General features: G+C 37.7%; 1 protein-coding gene and 2 long non-coding RNA genes across 6 annotated transcripts in view; 1 reads left to right on the forward strand and 2 right to left on the reverse strand.

Moving 5' to 3' along the window:
- Positions 1–4,742: 4,742 nt before the first annotated feature.
- Positions 4,743–20,625, forward strand: LOC136237584 (uncharacterized). Its single transcript, XR_010692552.1, has 5 exons — positions 4,743–4,843; positions 8,002–8,913; positions 10,414–10,521; positions 18,264–18,327; positions 20,251–20,625. It is a non-coding gene; the product is annotated as an uncharacterized lncRNA (long non-coding RNA).
- Positions 6,525–13,083, reverse strand: LOC136237593 (uncharacterized). The gene is made up of 3 exons (XR_010692574.1): positions 12,786–13,083; positions 12,304–12,384; positions 6,525–6,977 (listed from the first exon to the last, which is right to left on the reverse strand). It is a non-coding gene; the product is annotated as an uncharacterized lncRNA (long non-coding RNA).
- LOC136237578 (uncharacterized) overlaps positions 17,559–21,235 on the reverse strand; it is a 39,337-nt gene continuing 35,660 nt past the window's right edge. Inside the window, exons 5-7 of one of the 4 annotated variants that reach the window (XR_010692530.1) lie at positions 19,233–19,282; positions 17,770–17,843; positions 17,559–17,712 (exon numbers count right to left, since the gene is read on the reverse strand). Coding sequence is in view for 3 of the 4 variants with exons in the window: in XM_066027786.1 (XP_065883858.1) it covers positions 17,672–17,712; positions 17,770–17,843 (115 nt within the window). In the remaining variant the exon portion in view is untranslated. Of the gene's footprint in view, positions 17,713–17,769; positions 17,844–19,232; positions 19,283–20,333; positions 21,188–21,235 lie in introns of those variants that run through there. The other 3 variants (XM_066027786.1, XM_066027787.1, XM_066027788.1) reach the window with 3 other exon arrangements.

The following is a 21,235-nucleotide window of genomic DNA, read 5'->3' on the forward strand; positions in this document are numbered from 1 at the left end:
ACAAAAATAATTTTATTAAACATGATCATACTATCTGTTGTAAGTAATAAATCACACTACAATGGTTGTACTGTAATCATTGATGATTACTGCTACTGTTAACATGAAAGTCGTGACCATCACACATCGCCATCACTGTAAGTCTAATTACTCCATAACAGCAGCATTTTTATAATCGTGACTCACACCATTGTAAACAGCAAACTGAAATAAGCATCACACCCCAACACACCTCTACTTTTTGTACAGAGACTATTCAGCTCACGTGAAATATTTTTAGTACTTGCACAATATTCACTACGTGTTCATGTGTCATGACCTACCCTCCTCCCCTGGCCATGGATCAGTATTCTAAGAATGCAATTAACTGTTAATGATTTCGGTAGCACTTATATCACTTCCACCCTCCTCTGTGGTCAACCATACGACATTAAACATCAGGCACACAGCACCACCCAACTAGTTTGTCAACAAACCTGTTCAGCCAGCTAGGTTGACATCTTCTGGTAGCCAAGGCACCTCCAGACCACCCCCACCCCCCAGTTGTTCTACTGGAAACTACCACACACCCCACAACCAGTTTAAAAATGATGAATAAAAACTTTGAAATGTTGAGCAAATAAACACTATCATTGTACATACATGAAAAATGTCCACAGTTGGTCCAGGTCCAGTACACTACATGGAAGTGAGAATATCTGTTAACTCCTTACACCATGCTCTGGTGTCTTTATCAATGCCCATACTCAATTCGTCAAGTTTCTTTAGCACATGATCCAAACGAAAACTTAGATGTACAACTATGTTTCTTTCTGACTTGAGAGCTGCAATTTTAGCCACAATCCCTTTTTTGTCTAGCTCAAACTCAGAATTCAGTTCAATCCAATGTGTTTTTTACTGTTTTTTTTGTCTTGCTCAGAAACTTTTAGACCCACAATGTCCAGACCTTGTACCATAAGTATAAGTGATTTTAAAGACACCAATTTAGGATGAATTACAGCATCTGTCAGAAGTTTGTTAACGAGTTTCTGTTTGGTTCTCATTGCAATTTCAGAAGCTAGCAAGATCACCTCTTTTTCACTGTCTCTCTGGTTTACTCAGTCCGGTGTGTCCTTTAATTGGGCCAGTTTGTTTTCCAACATCTCTACTTTTACAATCCATTTGGTGGCCATACTGCCTAACACATCTATGACTTCAGCAAACTGTTCTCTGTTCTCTGTTTTCCCTGACTGAATCAAAAACCTAATACTATCTTATATCAATCGACATTGTTTTACTGACAAGGTCTGAGGACTGCGTACTACTGTCAAGCATTTTTCTAAGGTTTTATGAACTTCCATTATATACCCTAGCAGTTATGTATATGTGAAAAGGGGCATAGGAAAAGAAGGGACCTAGCTAAGCTGTTCAAATTTCAAGTCAATACTCAATGATAAAGTTATTATTTATATCAGCAATGACAACATATGAACAGAGTATTTGTATGCACAGTACTAGCTGTATACAAAGCATATTGAAAAGAGAATAAATTAACTGTTATTAGCAATGCATAGTTGACCACAGTGAGACAATGTCATTGTCAATGTTATGTAATAATGTGTCTGAGCTTACACAAATCAAAACTTCCATGTGAAAATAGTTTCCTATCAGAAAATTTCCACTGCTTTAGTACTGATTTGAAACTTGTTATTGTAATTTGAACAATCCCAGTGGTTCTGATCTTGGAAACATAGATATGACATGTCATGAGGTTCAGACTAAAGTAATGTTGTTTTTATAATGCAGAATAATGCAATAGTAACGCTACGTATATGTTAAAGTATAGCCGCGAGTGCTATATGAAAAATAAAGTACGAGGCGCGCGGCCGAGTACTTTATTTTTCATATAGCACGAGCAAGGCTATGCTTTAAATGATTTATGGAACTTTCTAGTCGTGTAGCTTCACCATACACTAGGACTCGTAATTAACAAGCGTTGCACGAACTATTAGCAGCCTGAACGCACACAAACTAGTTTAACAAAGTAACTCACGCGTATTTCACCATAGTTTGGCATAGTAGACGTTCATCGCGTCTTTTGGCAGGTTTTGCTCGCAACCCACAATCGATTCTATTGTGAGTCACATGGTGAAGCATTTCCGTGATATCTCCAGGACTTGTCCGTTTACATTAACAAACGTAACAGCAACGTTACCTTCTCCCACCCATCATCGAAGCATTTAGGTATGTCTATAAAAGCAATCCAGTGGTGGAACTCGTATTGGCTGGGGTGATTGATCACTCAGCGCGGCAAGGCTATCAGCCTTTACCGGCTTGGGTGATTAGTCGTACTGGCGCGAGCCCCGTAGGCTATTAGCCTACACTAAGGCACGTGGGCAACTGTGCTTTATTGCCCACAAAGAGTGCTTTATTGCACCGCAAAGAGTGCTTTATTGAACGAATAAAGCACTCTTTGCGGTGCAATAAAGCACTCTTTGTGGTCGATGAAGCAGTTGGCTGGCTGAGAGTGTACTTTATGAAATTTAAAGTACACTTTTTCCTTTGATCTCGCCCACGCAAAGTTCTATAATGTAGTATATAACATTTGAAATTATTTGTAAACATTTTAATGTAAGAAAATCTGGTACAAGTACCTAGCATTGTATCAAGGAACTGCAGCTTGTTAGACTCAAGTGTTTTTGTTAGTAACACAATGACATCACCAGTGGTACCATACAGTGCTAAATATTTTTTCTTTGAATTGCTAACACCAATTGAGGCCTTGCTAGCACCAATTGAGGCCTCAACAGTTAGCTCCAGGCGGTATCAACAGTTTGCCACACAGCATAAGAGTTGTACTGGCTACACAAAATTTACTTTATACAATGCCAATTGCTATGTACAGTAGTGGGTGGTTATGTAACCAGCTAATACTGGAGAGGAATAACCTAACAAAATATTAGATGATCATACACTTATTTCAGATGGCAACGATAATTAGCCTTGTTTTTAGCCGCCCACATGTTTAACCAGTAGAAGGTTGCATGGCACCATTTGCTTTGCCCAGAAGTGGACAAATATTTGTACACTTCCGGGCAAAGCAAATATTTGTACACAATGGACAAATATTTCCACAGAAAATTTGATACAGCTATTACCATATACACACATCATTTCATAGCTACGTGTATTGGATAATGAATAACAAGTGTTATTAGTGTGTGATACATGACAGAAACATTGCAGACTTGGCGTGCAATGCTCCATTCATTGCTAAGTGTACGATGAAGTTCATCAATCTCTGCATATAAGGAGGCACTTATGAGGCTTCGCGATCTTTTATATACGACAAAGCACTGCCATGAACGGTCATTTGCCGTTTGAGAGCCTACACAGCACAACGATTTAATCACCTTGTAATTGCTCCAACAAATTCATTGGCCATCCTTCTAAGCCATCAGACAACACTAGTTGATTATTGCCTATTTCTTTGTCAAAGCAGCATTTTCACCTTCTATTTTCTTTCACTACCAATTTCAGTATCGCCAGGGGCATGATCACATTTGCTGAATTAATTCAGATTAAACTTGATATTAAAGTTTTGTGTCAGTTAGTGACGTAATGCAATAAAAATTTTGATGGGTTTACGTAAAATTTCAACAGGTGATATTTTTTGTCATATATATGACAGCTGGTGTCAAGCCATACAACTGTGGGTCCAACAGGTAGCCTCTCTCTGTTCTTGCCACCCTTTTCAGCTTCACTTCTCTTGATGCCCCGTAGGGTGTATTGTAGGCGATTCAAGTGTGATGCAAAGGGGTCATTGAAGCCTTCTGCCATATGCAGGAACCTCACTGCAGATAAGTACGCTTTGATTGTGCAATGCTTCGGGCTACTATCAGCCAGGTGGGCTACAAAGTAGCAGAGGACAGACTCAGATGCTGGGAGGGGCTGCAACATAGCATCTCTACAAAATCTTAAGTACCTATTTTGTGCACTACTGTATTAACGGCGAGTTGAATTAGCTAGTTCCTTATTAAAATACTTGACAGTAAGTCTCTCCAAGCTCGTGACATCCAATCCACTTGATGATCCACCAGCAGCCGCCTCAAGAGAGACGGGACCCCTGTTGGCACCTGTTGAGCAGACGACAACTCAGATAAAAACATGTGATGATTATTGCAAGACAATGCATCCGCAAGCCTGTTTCGTGAGCCCTTAATATGCTCTGAATTCAGCCTAATTTGGTACGCTGCTAGAAAAAAGTGCAAACTTCTAAGCAAATGCATTGCATACTTGTTCTTACACCACCCTGACCTCAGTACTGCTACTACTGCAGCATTATCACATCGACATCGTATTGACCTTCCCTGCCAGTCCCTGCCCCACATTGCAATTGTTAAACAATTGGAAGCAACTCTTTGACTGTAATGTGGTAATGATGCCATCTTTTGGGCCACTTCAGCTGAAACCACTCCCCTGAACATGTGTAGGCTCTGCAGCCCCATGACCCTGAAGCATCTGAAGTTATGGTCTCATACACTGGCCCCCTCACAACACCTGTCATCATGCTAACTCCATTCCATTTGGTTAGAAAGCATGCCCACCAATACAGATCTGACCTGAAGCCTCTGTTCAGTCGAATTCTATGGTGTAGCTTTTTTGCAGTTGTTGATAGGTCAATCATTCTCCTCAAGAAGGTCCTTCCTGGCTGAACCACACAGCATGCATGTTGCAGTTGACCTATCAAGGACAGTAAGGCTTTCTTCTTGCAGGAACCATTGCAGTGGTAGAAGTCACATGGAAGCTGAAGGTCTATGATCTGTCAGCCGGTCTCCATACATTACCTCGTGACCTTTGCCAGGTAAGTATGTTAATATTATATTACATGTGTATATGTTCTGTGAACTGTTGTAAGGGGATGGAACTAGAACTGCATATAATATAACTACTATAAAATGTGCATTATTGGGGATTGAAAGTAAAGATAGGTTTTTGAATGTCCTGCAACATTATATTAAATTCTACATACTGCAAATGTACTTTTATAAATTAAGGTCAACATCTAGGTTAACGTTTATGCTGTCAATAGACATTGTTCGTATTTTAAATACCCTACAAATTTATATTGTTCAATAAGCTTCTACCAGTATATCTGAATAAGGCAGTTAAATTTATAAGCAACATTACTGTTTGTTTATTCGAATAAAACATGGAGAATGCAGTGTATAACAACTGTTTGCATAATTTTAAAGTATGAAAGGTAGTGTACATTGCAAAGTTCAAAATTGATACTGATAGCCTGACTACTCAATAACACTACATGATGTGTACCATGGCAATGAGACCAGTAGAAACACTGGAAATGGAGACATAAGCGTCTTTAAGACACGACAGAATAAGTCAACCATTTTTAGTGTAATAGTTAAAACAGTTGAAACATTTAGCAAAAGTACACATGACTCTTACATCAAAGAGGAGGTGTACCAGCCACAGAGTTGTCCTCAAGTGATGAAAAATAATTTTTATTCAAAACAAACTACTCGTGATCAACAGTGATAATAATAATAATAATCAGTGTCACCATCAACAATATTGAAATCTTGTGTTGATACTTTGTATGGACCACCCAACAAATGCCACAAAACTAACAACCAGTTCAGCAGGTTCAAGGGTAGCACTATCCAACCCAATGTTGACAAGATCAACCTCGTCTGCTTATCCTGTCAGGCAACAGATCCTGGGGACCAGATAGCTTCATTGTACAAAAATTATGCAAATAAATGTACAAGCTGTTGCAGTAGGTGAGGGCTACATTTTAGACATTGCACAGCAGAGAAATCAAGTCTGTAGCATTAGATTATGTATTTTTAGTCTTTATCCTCTGGCAAGATCAGTTATCCTATAAACTATAAACACTCTGTGTATTTATTATAATATTCTTATCATTAGCTACAAATATTGGACAGTGGGTGAAGTGTAATAATTGAGTGCTGTAAATAATAGCAATGAAACACTCTAATATAATAGTTAGTGTATGGTAGGCAAAAAAACTAAATTATTTTACAAAGGAACACCCAGAGGATCCGTATAGAGAGGTTCCACTGTATAATGCGTTTTATATTATTTGATTTTGCTTATTCCCATGTACAATATTTTAAATGTTTTGTGCATCTACAAGAGAATTTTTTTTAATCACACCTCACTTAAGGCTAAATATGTTGCATTACAGAATTCCAGAGTTGTACATCAGAGAGAGGTTCTTGTACTTTGTACCCATTAGAGGCTGTTGATGCATAACAATTCTTGATTTGTGGGCGTATAATCCTTCGTGGCTGATTACGGCTGCTTCCCCTGCATTGTACTTGACAACACTATCGGTGCCTATTCTCCTGACAATGCTCAGACATTGCATGTGGTAACAGATCTCCCAGTGTGCTTTACAATGTGTAAAAGCTTCCATTGTCCACTGGAAATGATCCAATGACAGATGAAGGCAATCTTTAACAAGTCGCTTTTTTTTTCTATAACAAATGGTGCTCAAATTATGGTGCAGACTGTGTCTATATAAAATTACTGAGTTGTTTATGAATTATAAAGATATTAAACATGCAAATTGTTGCTACAAGATGACTGTGTATAAGTTATTATCTCTTGCATTTGATCAAAAAGAGGATCCACTGTCCATTCTTTGGCTGGTACACCTTTCCTTTGGAGTTAGTTCTCTTGGTGACTTCTTCCAGACAAGAAATTTTCATGTAATTCTTTACTCTTTTATAAGGATTAAAGTTTATATATCTTGTACTGCATTAATCAAATAACTACTAGTTTTTATATATCCAATTCATTCATCCTCTTGTTGGCTGTGTCCTTGATCTTCTTCCAGACATGATAAAAACTTTATGTAATATCCTTCACATGAGCTGTAGCCAGTTCTCTTATAATGGCTAATAAAGATCTTTGTTCTTAATTCATCAAGAGGTGGCAATTCTCTTTTACTAGATGAAAAATAGACACAGTTTACACCATTTAATTTGTTGCAGTAAGAGAAACAACTTGTCAAGTTTTGCATTCATCTGTCATTGCACCATTTCCAATGGACAATAGAAGCTTTTGCGCAATGTAAAGCACATGCAAGATTGATATCACATACAATATCTTAAGCATTGCCAGGAGGATAACTACCAACAATGTTGCCAAGTACATTTGTAGGAAAAGGAAGTTTAGTCTGCCATGAAGGATTTTCACATGCCCACAAATCAAGAATTGTTCTCATTCACAATTCAGTACTGCTAGAACTACATGTAATGCAAAGTTTTTACAGTCACACATCTTGATGTAAAAATTGTGAAGTCTGTAATGTTTGGACTATTAAGCCTCTGAGTCAGGTAAGGTCCAACAATTTCAGAAACTTCTTAGCCAGACGTCAACCCTCAAGGTCACACAATTCAGTGACTTTTACAAGAGTTGATACCCAGGACTATGTTAGTGACACATGTGACATTTTGAGGTGGACTAGTTGTCACCCTCAAAGCCACTCTGTGAATGACTCTGATGGTGGACACTAGGACCATTAAATATTGTATGTCATCTGTTTTATATAAATTGTTGAATTTCACATCTCAGTGTCATGCTTACAAACTTTTTTTAATTGTTCGATATTCTATTACACTCTATATGTAAGGACACTGTCCATAGCAGAATACCCTTCTATCACATCTTTAAGAAGAGCAGCATGATTTATTTTATACCGCACCAGTCATGTATGATGATAGTATACAGTGGACACCTCTCTGTAATGGACACTTTGGGACCTAGAAATATTTTGTTGCATGCAATAAAATTAATAGGTTTCATGTTACAGTTTGGAGGTTAATAGTTATGGAACTATACATACCTGTTTAGAATATAATCTTGAATTATTGGTAGACTAGTGTAAGTACAGTTCCTTTATTAGTTTTAGAATTAGTATTCAATTGCAAGTAGTAAGCCTAGTTAATAATTTTTTTTTTTACCATACAGACACTTTTAAAGTGACGTCTGGAATACGGTCGAGGATGCAGCCAAAAAGGGAATCCACTCCAAAGAGAAGGCATATATGGCAAAGAGAGGACAGTAGACCTTCAAGTAATGGAGAGTCATTGACTGAGATATGGACTACTCAACAACATCCACAACAGAGACTATCAACCAGTTCAACAAGTTTTAGGGTAGCACCATCTAACCCGATACCAACCTTACCTGCTCATCCTGTCAGACAACAGACAGATCCTGGGGACCAGATAATATCATCATCACCAAGATCTACTAGGAGGACCAGTCATATCATCATTGTCAATAGAAGAGACACAGATATGACCAGTGTAATATGCAGTCACCACACAGAGTTCCCAAAATATATAAATACTTTAGTCACTTTCAAAAAAATACTGCAATGCAAGAATTAGTACAAATTAGAAGTAATTTTGCTTGTCTAGAAAAATCCCAAAGGCAAACTAAAACCAGGGCAACAAACAGTAACCATGACAACATTCAAATGATATAAGATGGTATGAGACACACCAAATATGGTAACAAGCACTTGAAGAGCAGAGTGACCACCCAGTCTGTGGAGATGCAAAATGACACTTAGTTAATATATTATTGACTATAAGATTAAGGCTTAGAATGTGCAACTCAGAAATGGAATGGATTTGTAGCAAAGAAAGGAGATCAGGCACTGCAAGAATGATAAAGCTGTTTGCCTCTTGTTGCAAGGATCTAGAGGCAGTGTTTCACGTAACCTTCTACTATCAAACCTTCTACTAGTCACCATGTAGCCTGGTGTGAAACAGTGCACAGATACAAAAAAAATTTATGAATGATTTAACTACAACGAGCCCTACTTTTAATGAGCACCATTGTAGAAAGACCACATCTCTAAAGTGACCAACTGTAAGTGAGCACCACTTGTGCAGTTTTGTGATTACCACAAGCATAGTTGATATGACAAAAATTTTAAATACAAAGTTTTCTGTTTACTCAAAAATAGTCTGCTAACAGATATTTCTGCAATTTAAACTTCAATTCACAGATTTTGCACACACATACAAAAAAGAAAGTGCAAGGCAACTCAGTCATTATATGATAGGTGAATAAAAAATTGGAAATTTTAAAATGGGAATAGGGATCGCTGAAAAAAGCCACGAAACAAGAAGGGATCGCTGGGGTGGTAATGTAAACCACAAATCCCTATTTTGACTCTGTCATAAATCTTTAGTTACATGCTCTGTCATTTTTAAGTGAGGGATTTGTGGTTTACATTACCACCCCAGTGATCCCTTCTTGTTTCGTGGGTTTTTTCAGCGATCCCTATTCCCATTTTAATATTTCCAATTTTTTATTCATCTAGTTTGTGTACTTTTTATTAATCCAGTAATGGATTATGAAGAAGACTGTTGTGAATAGTGTAATTTTGCATTCTGCATAGAAATACCGTCAACATTTCAGTACACACATGAAACTGATCAAATTGCAGTGTGCATACAGACTGAGAGTCTGTATGCACACCGCAATTTGATCAGTTTTATGTGTACTGAAATGTTGACGGTGATACAGACTGAGAGTCTCCTAATATGAGCTACAATTCACATTACTGGTGCCTTTAATAGCTGTCAAATTCAGTGCAAGGATTGTTGTTGTACACTTGACTACATTATTAGAGTATTTACATGACTGCTCTATTAGAGTATTTAATCTGGATAACCCGCCCACGTACTATAATCACGGAGAGGAAAAAACCACCTTGCAACAAAGTCATCAGCCCAGATTAAGCTTCCTGGCCTATACTGAGTCTAATAAAGACATATTCTATTAGCCACAAGCAGCGCACACCAAAAAACTTAACTTTGAGTGTGATCTTATGGCTTCTCGAGCGTAATGGTGTTTTGGCAAGAAGAAACGGCCCGGTTTCGGCTGTTTCCATCCGAAAACGAAATCAAAAATAGGTCATGGACATAAAGAAGGACTCGGTAAGCATGGCTATATAGTTTTTAGCATGAAAAAGTGGATAACTTTTGCTGTACATGAGTGAAACAAAATAATATTATGAATAATAAGAAGAATAATAATAATATGAACAAAACGGCATATTTCAGTGTTGTCTGAAATGCACATACTGTTTCCTTTTCACTTGATGCTTACTAGTGGACCTATACTCATTGCAAAGAACCACCAGAGGGTTGTTTTGAGTTGAAGGATGCTTTTCAAGGTGGTTTTTAGGTATGTGTTCTATTAGGGTTTTTGCAAAAAACATGGGCGATCCCTATTATGAACCCACTATCGTGGTTCATGATATGTGGTTTAAGTATATAATCCAGTTGTGTGTGTATACTATATAGAGAGAAATAATATATTCTATTTTTGTTTATAATTGTTATTATCCACTGTACGTAGCTCCATCTTGTTCAACAATTACATTAAGTCTACCGTAGCCTCATGTGACTACGATGGAGCAGTGATAATATCAGACATTCACACTGGTACACATCAGAGACCGTGGAGGTAAGTGATATCTCATCACTTGTATTGAATGTGTCTGTCCGTATGTCTGTCTGTCCGTCCATGTATGTTACAAACTGGAAGTTGAATACCAGTTGTTTAACTACCGTATTATATACATGTATAAGGTAGAACTACATCTAATTTTTGTTTATATGAAGCTAAAACTTAATTCTATTGTATGTTGGTAGCTGCTACATGTAATAGATAAAATGGCATCAGTTTTTATGCATTGTAATGATACATCACTTTTGTAGTAAAGTACCATATATATAATATATTAAAGCCAAGCTCAAATATACGTCTCAGCTCAAATACATGGCGGTTACTTCATTCCAAACTACAGTGCAGAATACATGCCTGGGTCCGTTTAGACACTGGGGTGCTAAGACTAGATTATAGTTCTAATAAACGCTGGGAGGGTTTGTTTGGGAGGCTGGGAAAATTGAGACACAGAAACGAATATCAAATGTATAGTGGGGTTAGTCACTTCCATAGAGTTTAGTGGCAATGCTTGATCCCAGAATCAAGATGCAATCAAGTAATCAAGGGTTTAATTCTAGCTTCCACAAATGATCAAGCATTATTAAAGTGGGCTATCTTTTTGTGCTTCAAGAACGTTACTTAGCCTTTTGGTTATACTATCAAGGAATCAAGCTTAATTTTAGCTTAGTGAAATCAAGTAAATATTTGCCCATCAAATTTCTTGATCCAGGTTTCCTGTTCTAGTAATAATGGATAATGACTACTTGATAATGCCTGGATAAAACATAAGCTAACTAGAGAAGGTGAAAGAAGGTTCTAACCATCAAAATAATTTATAAGTTAACACAAGCATGTGCTTTACCCAAACAAGCACAGAAGACAATATCACTCCACCCACACAGAAACACACACATGCACACATACTACTTGCATACACACATGCTATACACACACACTACATGCGCACGCATGTGCACACTACACACAAAAGCAAAGTCTCGTACAGTTGTGCAAAATACAGCTATTGTTACCCAGTGAACCTGCACTGGGGTGCCCGTGCACCACTCAGGTGCTCAAATCTGTGCAGGTAACTCCTAAAGTAGAATTAGTAACCCACAGGAGGATTGTACCAAGTCTCACGGATAGAGGCCATGGAATCTGAAATTCCACAACAACCTCTACATCATGACGTAAGACAAAGATAGTTGGGTATTTGTTCCCCAGTTGACACCAGGCCACCAGGTTCCCATTATTATATAGCTGGGTAGACTGGAGCAATGTTGAGTAAAGTTAAGGAAGCAACTGGGCATAACCGAGCATTGGAACCTTGTGATACCAGGGCACTTGGCTACACATGTGCGTGCATACACACGCATGCATTATGGACACCTTGGGACCAGTGTAATATGAACTATTGTTTACGAGGCCACCTAATGAGGTTGTTACAGCCAAACACAAGAGTAAACTCATACCTTAACTCATTCTTTCCATCAAGTATAAAGATCTGGAACAATTTACCCAACGACCTCATCACCTGTTCAAGTTTAGACCAATTTAAAGCAAGGCTAGCTGAACATCAATTAATCACATAATTTTGTTGATTCATTAATATCTGTGCTTGTTCATCCTCTCTGTAAGAGGTTTGCACAGTAAACAATAATAATTGGGACCAGTGTAATCACTACACAACACACACACACACACACACACACACACATTACATGAAGCAGATTTTTTTTTCACAAATAGCTCTCAGGAAACAGATACGCACTGTCTTTTGTTACCTTAATTTTTACTAACCTGATCATGAGGTAGCTATAGTGTCAATTTCATGACAAGATGTAGTGGAGCCCCTCCCTTTAAGCTCAGCATGTTCTGAAACTATACAAGGTCATTGGTAAGCATTCAGTATCAACCAATACAGCCCTCCAACAAGTTATCCCTTACATTTAACAGATACTTACCACCAAGAGTAACAATTAACTCTCAATATCACACTAAGATATTATTTACCCATCCAGTTGTAGTAATTGTATATAAACTGACTTAGACTTAATATGTGTACATTAATACACTACAAATACACTTGTATGTGTTTACCTTACTTCCCATTAACACCTCCTGTAAAGTAAAAGCAATAGATTAGAATATATTTATTTAATGCCCACCATGTGTGAAAGAAGCCTGTAATCCTTTATTAACCTATCTAGTAGTTCTTATTATAGTAAAGAGGGTGTATTCAAACGCCCTATTTAATTACCACTAGGTTTTAATAAACTTACAGTGATCACATCTTCAGTTGAAACAGTAAACAACCAACAATGTTATTATGTAATTATCACATGATCTCTGATTTAGAAACAAAAATGGCGGCTGTTGTTTTGTGGTCAAGTTAGTTGTATGTGACGTCTTTCGCATGTGTGGTCACGTCTGGACGGGTTTTCACTTTCAAGATGATTTTTATCATGCCTAAAATAAACTACTCTAATAGAACACACGGTGACATTTTAAAATTCTAATAGAGCAGTCAGGCACATAATTCATTTCTACCTTATATTTGCATTGATATATTCTGTAAAACTCATCCTCAACGAATTATGCATTTGCATGAAGAAAAGGGATCCAAATTAGTATGGTATAGGTCTATTTAATGTACTCAAAGAAAGCTAGTGTGTACTATATTGAACACACTGGAATCTGTTAATGTGGACACTTGAGGGTGTCTACATAATCCAGACATTTTGTTAAGGTCTCAAAGGATGCTTTCCTTGTGGTGTCAATATAGTAACTCATTTAAGCTATCCCCCCCTATTCATGATAGAGAGAAAACTTACCAATTCAATTGCCTCTTATTTGGTCTGTCCACAGTCCCGAGGGTATTTACAAAGGTTTTCAAGCCAGCAATAGAGATTCCAAGATCTTTGTGAGGAACATCATACATGCTTACGGAGTTCCAAACATGGTTGTAGCAGACTAGGAGTCCGGAACATGGTCAGACAGGTCAGATGGGAAGGTTTCCCCAATCATGTTCCAGAATATAAATCATCTACTTGGTCCATTGTCTACAGAAGTGGGTTAGTTACATGTTATCAAACGTCTCTTGATTAGCCCACCTTTGTCTTAATGTCTCTCTCCATGCACCACAAACACAATACTTTACTTTTCCAAGTGCTTAATTTTCCACACCTCTTAGAGAACATGACGAAGTGGTTTTAATATCAGTGTCAACACCAAGGATTGGCTGTAGGGTCGGGAAATATTCAATAAATCGCCAATATTGTCTATTCAAGTGCTCGCAATACAATTATCGCCTTTGCAATATTATCCCATAGGCAATATTTATTGCATTTTGCAATAATTATCTCATTTATCGTCTAATTTGTGCCTCTTCTAGGCCTCATATTTGATACAGTTCGTGCATACTATTGCTATAATTATGTCAATTGGTTAACTTGTTAGCAAAGAAGTTGTGTTTGTAAACTAATTCTCAGTGAAACAAGGAGTCATATGGATATTGCAGACTTTTTCAATTTTCACATGCAATATTGCAATAATCGCATCTCACAAATTCAATATTGCCCAACTGTAATTGGCTGTTGTTACAAAATCACATAATGTGTATCAACAGGTCCCAGTTACTAGGGACAGTTGATCGAGTCATGTTAGTGGTGACCCTTTTTTGCTAATCTTAGTTATTTGTGCTACTTTACTGGGAAATCTCTTTTCTAGGCTCCCTGTGAATTGGTGGTTTCTCCCATGTGTGTTCCAGGTCCCTCTGATCTCTCACAAGCATTTTTCAGCTGCCCCCAAACACAGTATTTAACTTTCCCAGCTACAATGCAAGTGTGTACATACATAGTCCATACCTAATATATTTCATTTGTACAATTTGTGGTTAAGTAATTACATGCAGGGGGGATTCCAAGGGTTCCATGGAACCCCCCTTTTGAAAGAGCCTCTCTTACTTGAGAGACTCTAATAGAGCAGTCAAATCGATATACTCTAATAGAGCAGTCACAGTAGTCTTTTGAGAAGCAGTGTAGCAAGATTTAGACAATGGTATGCAGCGTTTCGTTTGATGTGTGGAGGTCTCTTATTTGCGAAGAAACCTGGTATCAGGTGTCTTACTGGTAAGACACCCGACAGTTGTTTACAACCACAATGTGGCCTACAGTAATGCAACTAGCCTTTTGTGGACAATTAGTATTTCGCACATCAGTAAACACCAAGCGATTGCGAGCAGATTATTACAAAGAAATTACACTCAGGTACGCTGTTATCGTGGGTAGCTCAGCGGATTTATAGACCATCGTGGTACACTGAGCCATTAATTCAGTTTGTGGCCTTTGCCATATTAAAGCACGCTCTGTAGACCATGTAAGACAGCCATGTTGGCACTGGCTATTCCCAATTGCTGCCATTCACACGTATCTATAATGCCTCAAACATACCTTTTATCGACTTTACAAACCTTCAGTTATTCGCGCTTCATGGCTTGCGCGCGAGCTTGCGCAACCTCACATCTTTTGCTCGCTGAAATACCCTAGGTGTTTACAATGGGAACTCTCTGTACTAACTCACTACTTCTACGCCATTGTCTAAAACACTTAGACACTCACAATAGGCGTCTTCGAGGATTTAAAAACCATTATTGACGTCACCTCAGGTTTTTAAATCCTCGAAGACACCTATTGCGAGTGTCTAACTATTACATAAATAAGGAAATATAGTTGGTAAGGGTATCTAATCCAAAACAGCCAAGCCACATCCAGCCTTTTGAGGAGACGACGCCATCTTGCTTTAAGTCTGCCAAAGCAGTTTTCAACACAATTCTAGCTCTGCTTATATGATAGTTGTATCGTCTTTGCTCCCGTGATAAGTTATTGTTATGTGGAAAGGACTTCATAAGCCATGTTAACAGTGGATAGGCTGAATCTCCTATAATATAAAGGGGTACTTCGGTTCCTTTAATAACCTTTCTTGTGTCTGGAAGCAGCTTGTTATTTGTACCCAATGTATATAGAGAAGAATATGCAAATACCCATGCATCATGCACACTACCAGGCCATCCAGTGTACACATTCATAAACCTATATCTGTAATATTGGACTACCGCGGAATAAAAACCTTTTCTGTTATAGTAGTCAGTATGATTCATTACTGGGGCTGATATGGGTATATGGGAGTCATCCACAGCTCCACAGCACTGTGGAATTCCCCACATTTTCAAAAATCCATCTACAGTATCTGTTACTCTTTCCGCTTTGGGAAAAATGATGTACAATTTTAGTAGTACCTTCACAATTGCTGCACATGATTCATGAACAATAACACAAGTCGTGCAGCGAGCAATACCAAATAGATGCCCAGTACTACGGAACTCCATAGGTGTGGCTAAATACCACAGTGTAACTCCCAGTCGCTTCTCTACTGACAATGAGCTATGTAGTTGGGTGTTTTGCTTCTCTATAGCTGGCCTTAGTTGTTGACATTAAAGGTCTCCTAACTAATCCTCAAATTCTCAATCCAGTCAGCAGCAGAAAATGTTTGTAGCACAATGTAGTCCCACCAATAATCTGGCCTGTAGTGACCATACACATAGCAAACACAAGATAATTGTATAAATGTGGACTACTTATTACCTTGGCAAGGCCCATATTTCCCTATCAGCTGAACAAGAGGTGACACAGTACCATAAAATGCTGCAATTAAAATTGAGAGTAGCAAAAAGTGTCGATTGCTTTGCCTACGCCATTTTCAGATAACTTTACGACGATTGTTAATACTAGAAAGCTGCATATTTAACAGTACCACCACTTTATTAACAGATATCTTACACAACTCACGTGAAGTTTCATGTGCTAATAAAACAAATATGAACGTGCACCGTGCCAAGCCACAGTGTGGTTACAACGTGGTTTTAAAGTAACCGCGCCCAGTATAAACACAGTATTAGAGACTGTCGACCAATTGTTTTTGTGGATCATGTGAGCTAGGAGCTTTCCTTTGTTTGTACATATATGGCCCTTCTATTTATTGCTTACCCAGTGACAGTTGAAGTGTCCATGTTTGGCCCTACAAAATTTACAATGTTTATACAGTCCAATGTTGTGTTTTTATAAACCTACATACGATGTCTTGAGAAAGTTATGCTGTACACTTCGTGGGAATGTTGTTTCCTGTATCTTTTATTAGTTACCTGTGCGAAGGTGAAATAACACGTCCAGATAATGTTTGTACAGTTAATGGGATACCTTTTGAAATTCTTTAGTATTCACAGCTAGGCCAGACAGTCCTCCACACAAAAGTTGCTGACTTGTCACTCACGTGATTCCACTTAGTGATGTGTTATTGGAAGGAATTGGTATTTGCTAGTAATTACACCTGTTTATAAAAGGTTTATAAAAATTCATTGCAGACTCAGACTCTTTCAGTTAAAGATAGAGTCCATGATATTTTAGTAGCTGTTTCCTTCAACACAGCAGCTAACTAGCATTTTCTAGCCTCTTACAACACTTTAGAAGTATTTCCCTTTTTAAATACCCCTAATATTTTCATGCATTGCATTATCAAGTGGTGATGCTGCTGTCCAGGTAAACAATGGACTTGTGTGTTGCAGTAACAATGGGATAGGCTTTGTGTGTTTGTATTGCTTTGTAGTCTGGAAACTTCTTTGTTTGATAAAGTAAGGAGCTTCAACCTTATGGCCTAGCTATGTAGTAGGATTCTATGCAACATTTGTTTCTTTTGTGTACTGTTTGAGAGGACTGTAGCTATTTGATGGGCTGTTAACTGGTGTACTGTAAGTGCTTCTGCAACACATCAAAAGTTTTGTTATGTTGTAGGTTTCAATTTCCGGATGAAGAGCACTTTGTCATCTGGTGTCAGTATCATGTTAAGGGGTGTGGGTTCTATACTGAAGACATGAGCAAGCTAAAGGAGCATCAGTTACTCTGTCTGTTCCGTTAAGAACACTTTGGTGTAACATACAATGAACAACTTCTGATTATAATCTCAATCTGCAACTGATATTTTTCATAATTATAGGTATTTCTGACGTCACTTTAATAATAAATTTAATAAAATGTAATGATAAACACAAATAGAATTAAAATAAAAGCATGTGTAAGGTAGATCTTGAAGTATAGCATCACTGAGGGTCGCTGCTTTACTTGCGATCTTGTTTGTATACTTTAGTCAGTGTTGAATCTGTTGTAGAAGGGATCCTGATAAGTTAACAGATACATAAATAATGAACGTACTTACCAGTGTACAATGATCTGGTGATGTTGCCAGAGTGAGTAACCAGTTCTGGAGTACTTGTGTGTTGCATCTTAGACCTGAGGATAAACCACGATATCTGTTAAACCAAGTCACACATGCACATATTACATACACAAAAATTGCCATACTAGCAGCTCCCAGGATAGGACCAAAGCTCCACAATGACCCCAAATTCACTGTGTGGTATATGGTATTTGCTTCCTCGGTTGACATTAGTCCCTGTCATATGGCTATAGACTGCACGCACGCACGCACACACACACACACACACACACTCAATACATAACCAACTATTTATCTGCCATTAAAATATACTGGTATAATGACAACGAAGCAGAATATTATCAGCAGATTTGAAGCAATGCAAGGTTGAAGTAGTGGATTTGTACTACTAAACATGTGTTGTATAAATGACTAGAGAAAATATGTAATAGAAATGCTCATGAGTAAAATTTTTAAAACTTATTTCCTTGCAGGACATTAAACCATGTAGACGACAAGTGGATTTGATCACTCAAGACTGACATCAAGTCAATTGACGTGAGTCAAATGGTTGTATATACCTATGATATTATTTGGGCAAAAGGCAATTTGCAACCATTGCGTACCTTTAAAAAAAAATACACCTTCAATCTGTGCCCATGCTATATTTTTTTTTGAATACGTATGCGGTTAAGTTCAATATAATATAGTGGTTGTTTGGCTAAGTGAAAGTGATACAGCATTGTTATAATATTGGACAAGAGCAATGTGTGTGAGTGCAGTAAGGTATAATACAATGTGGATATCTTACAGGGGTTCCACCATCTCCTCATACAGTTTGTGTTAATTGCTGTGTTGCCATGTAATTATTAATATACACTTAGGCTGACACATTGCTGTTAGCATCTATTACTAGTATATCCTTGTCCACTACACCACTACTGTTGTTGCAGCTTGTGATGGTCAGAGAAATTTGTTTAGCTCATTAGCTGAATATAATCAGGAATGACTATTGGATTACTCTGCTTCAAAAAACTCCAACCCTTTACTCAAGCAGGTTGCAGTGATGTTAACACAATGGTGCTGGGTCTCCTGTTATATCAAACTCTTTGAATTTGCTGAGTTCCATCAACCTGTTAAGGGACTTTCACTACTTATTCAGCCCCCATAATTGGTCTCTGGGTTTAAAATACAAATACATAGATACGTGTAACCAAATTTTCAAAAAGGCACCTTTCCACACATTTTCTATGACAGCAAATTAAATGTTATAATAGCTGGCTTCACCCATTGAAAATTAAATCCAGCAATCAAAAAGTTGAGTTTTACTGAAAATTCAAAAAATGGTTGCGATAAAGGTCACGTATGCATGTACAATACTTGCAATATGTGTGGTTTGTGTGTGTTTGTACACATCATTGTTAAACTTGTTATACATCTTTTACACACACCAAACCACTGACCATTTCAGACGTCACTCTCTAAGAGTATCCATTATGTATCAGAATCAGTCCTGCAATTAGCAAATTTTAGTGGTGGTTTGTAAGAGTTCACATCTACTTGTATTGTTTATCGTATTTGTCTGACACATGTGTACACACAACACACATATGGTATTTTACTGGAAAATAGCTGCAGCTTGCATAATAGTTGTGTCCAGAAGATAGTCACAGTGTAACCTTGAATTATTGTCATAAGAACCACTCTCGGATTAGAGCCATGGCTTGTATCTAAATATGTGTTGTTAACACATGTTTGAAGGAGAAACTAAGCAAAGGATCTGTTTTAAGTCTGGAAATATATAGTGTTTTTAAAAGGGGCCAAGTGGATATTGGTATTACAGGATGGTTAAAAGAGCATAAGTGCTTACCTTTTGTATAGTTACAAATCGAATTCATGATGCCAACAAAGCACCCTACAGTTATGAATACATGGGAATTATAATAATTATTAGGCTGGTCTCAAATAATTGATTGTGGGACTTGTTTTTGTATCCTAATATTTTCACTTACTTTGTTCATAAAGTATCCTGTCATTTTATCGATTTGTATCCGTTCAAATGCTATGGAAGAAACTGCTACTTTTTCTCTATATCATTATGGCGAAGAATGATCAACTTTCCCTTCCAAAAATTCATGAGTCCCCCATTCAACCTATCCGGCATGGATTTACTTCCACCTCTAGTAAGGTTGGCCGGACTGGTTTTATATTGCCGACTACGGCCCTGAGAGATAAGCAAATTATGTTACGGCCACACCCTCTCATTTTGTGAACTTTTCACAAATTACCTGTGTTGTGAAGCAGCTTAGCTAGTTTTGTTTTGATATCAAGTGTGTAGTGTAATAGGCAACTTGAATTTATTGTATCAATTGTCATATTGTATAAATAAAGTACTTACCACTTTACACTTGTGAACTATAAGTAGACTCCTGACCAATGCTAGATATTAATTTACCATATCATTAACTGCTACCACACTAGAGGAGTGCAATGAATGTGTTGGATTGCTCTAAAACCAAAGCTGTATGGTATGGGGACGAAAGGCAGAATGTGTTCTGATAAGACACAAATTTTTGAAGAAATCATCCAAGCAGCATGATTAGACATCCATCAAAGAACAGCAAATGACAGTGTACTGATGACCAACAAGCAAGAGCTCAAGATGCAATACCAAATTATACATTTAAACATTCAGTGTACCTTCAAAAGAACTGATGTAAAACACATGGCTGCATTGCACACTTGTAATTCATAATCAATGTACACATATTGTACTGTACAATTGAAATATTTAAAGTGTATGGTTTCTTCATTACTTATAGTGTGAAAGATTGTCAAAGAACCATTGACTTAATGCATTCTGTACTGGTGGGGCTACCCCTATAGCTTTAGCCAACTCTGTAGCAATAGTTTCTTTATTGGTGTGTAGTAAATCACTGAAATCTGGGAATAATCAATCATATGTTTATCCACTCCATAGTCTGATGGATTGTAAGGCTTCCATACAGGTTTCCTGGCTTCATCTAATCATACGACTTGGGAATTTAACGTGGCCTGGTGGTGTTCGATAGTTGCAGACACACTTGCAGTACAGTAAGGAATAGATTAAGTTCTGTTTCCACGACTAAAGGCCACGGGTAGCTGAAAATCACTAAACAGACACTGTCACACTGATGAATCTGGATATATCGTCCAATGTGTCACTACCACAAATTCGCTGAAATGTGGCTCTTGCAAACTTTTGTTACTGTCCCGGGAGACATAACTCCTTCATCCTGAAGTGAGGTTAGCCATAAACAGATAAGTTACGGGCACACCTGCTTGCCATCTTGTCCTTAGTAGCTGCATGATGACGTAAACTGAAACACGGATGTTTTAGTGCACAACTTTCATTTCCAATCCCTTTGGTATATTTTATCTATGGTATAAATAAGCCTCACTTGTGATAATGCCAAGTACAAAAAGA

Source organism: Dysidea avara, chromosome 11 (genome assembly GCF_963678975.1).
Source record: "Dysidea avara chromosome 11, odDysAvar1.4, whole genome shotgun sequence".
Classification (NCBI taxonomy): domain Eukaryota; kingdom Metazoa; phylum Porifera; class Demospongiae; order Dictyoceratida; family Dysideidae; genus Dysidea; species Dysidea avara.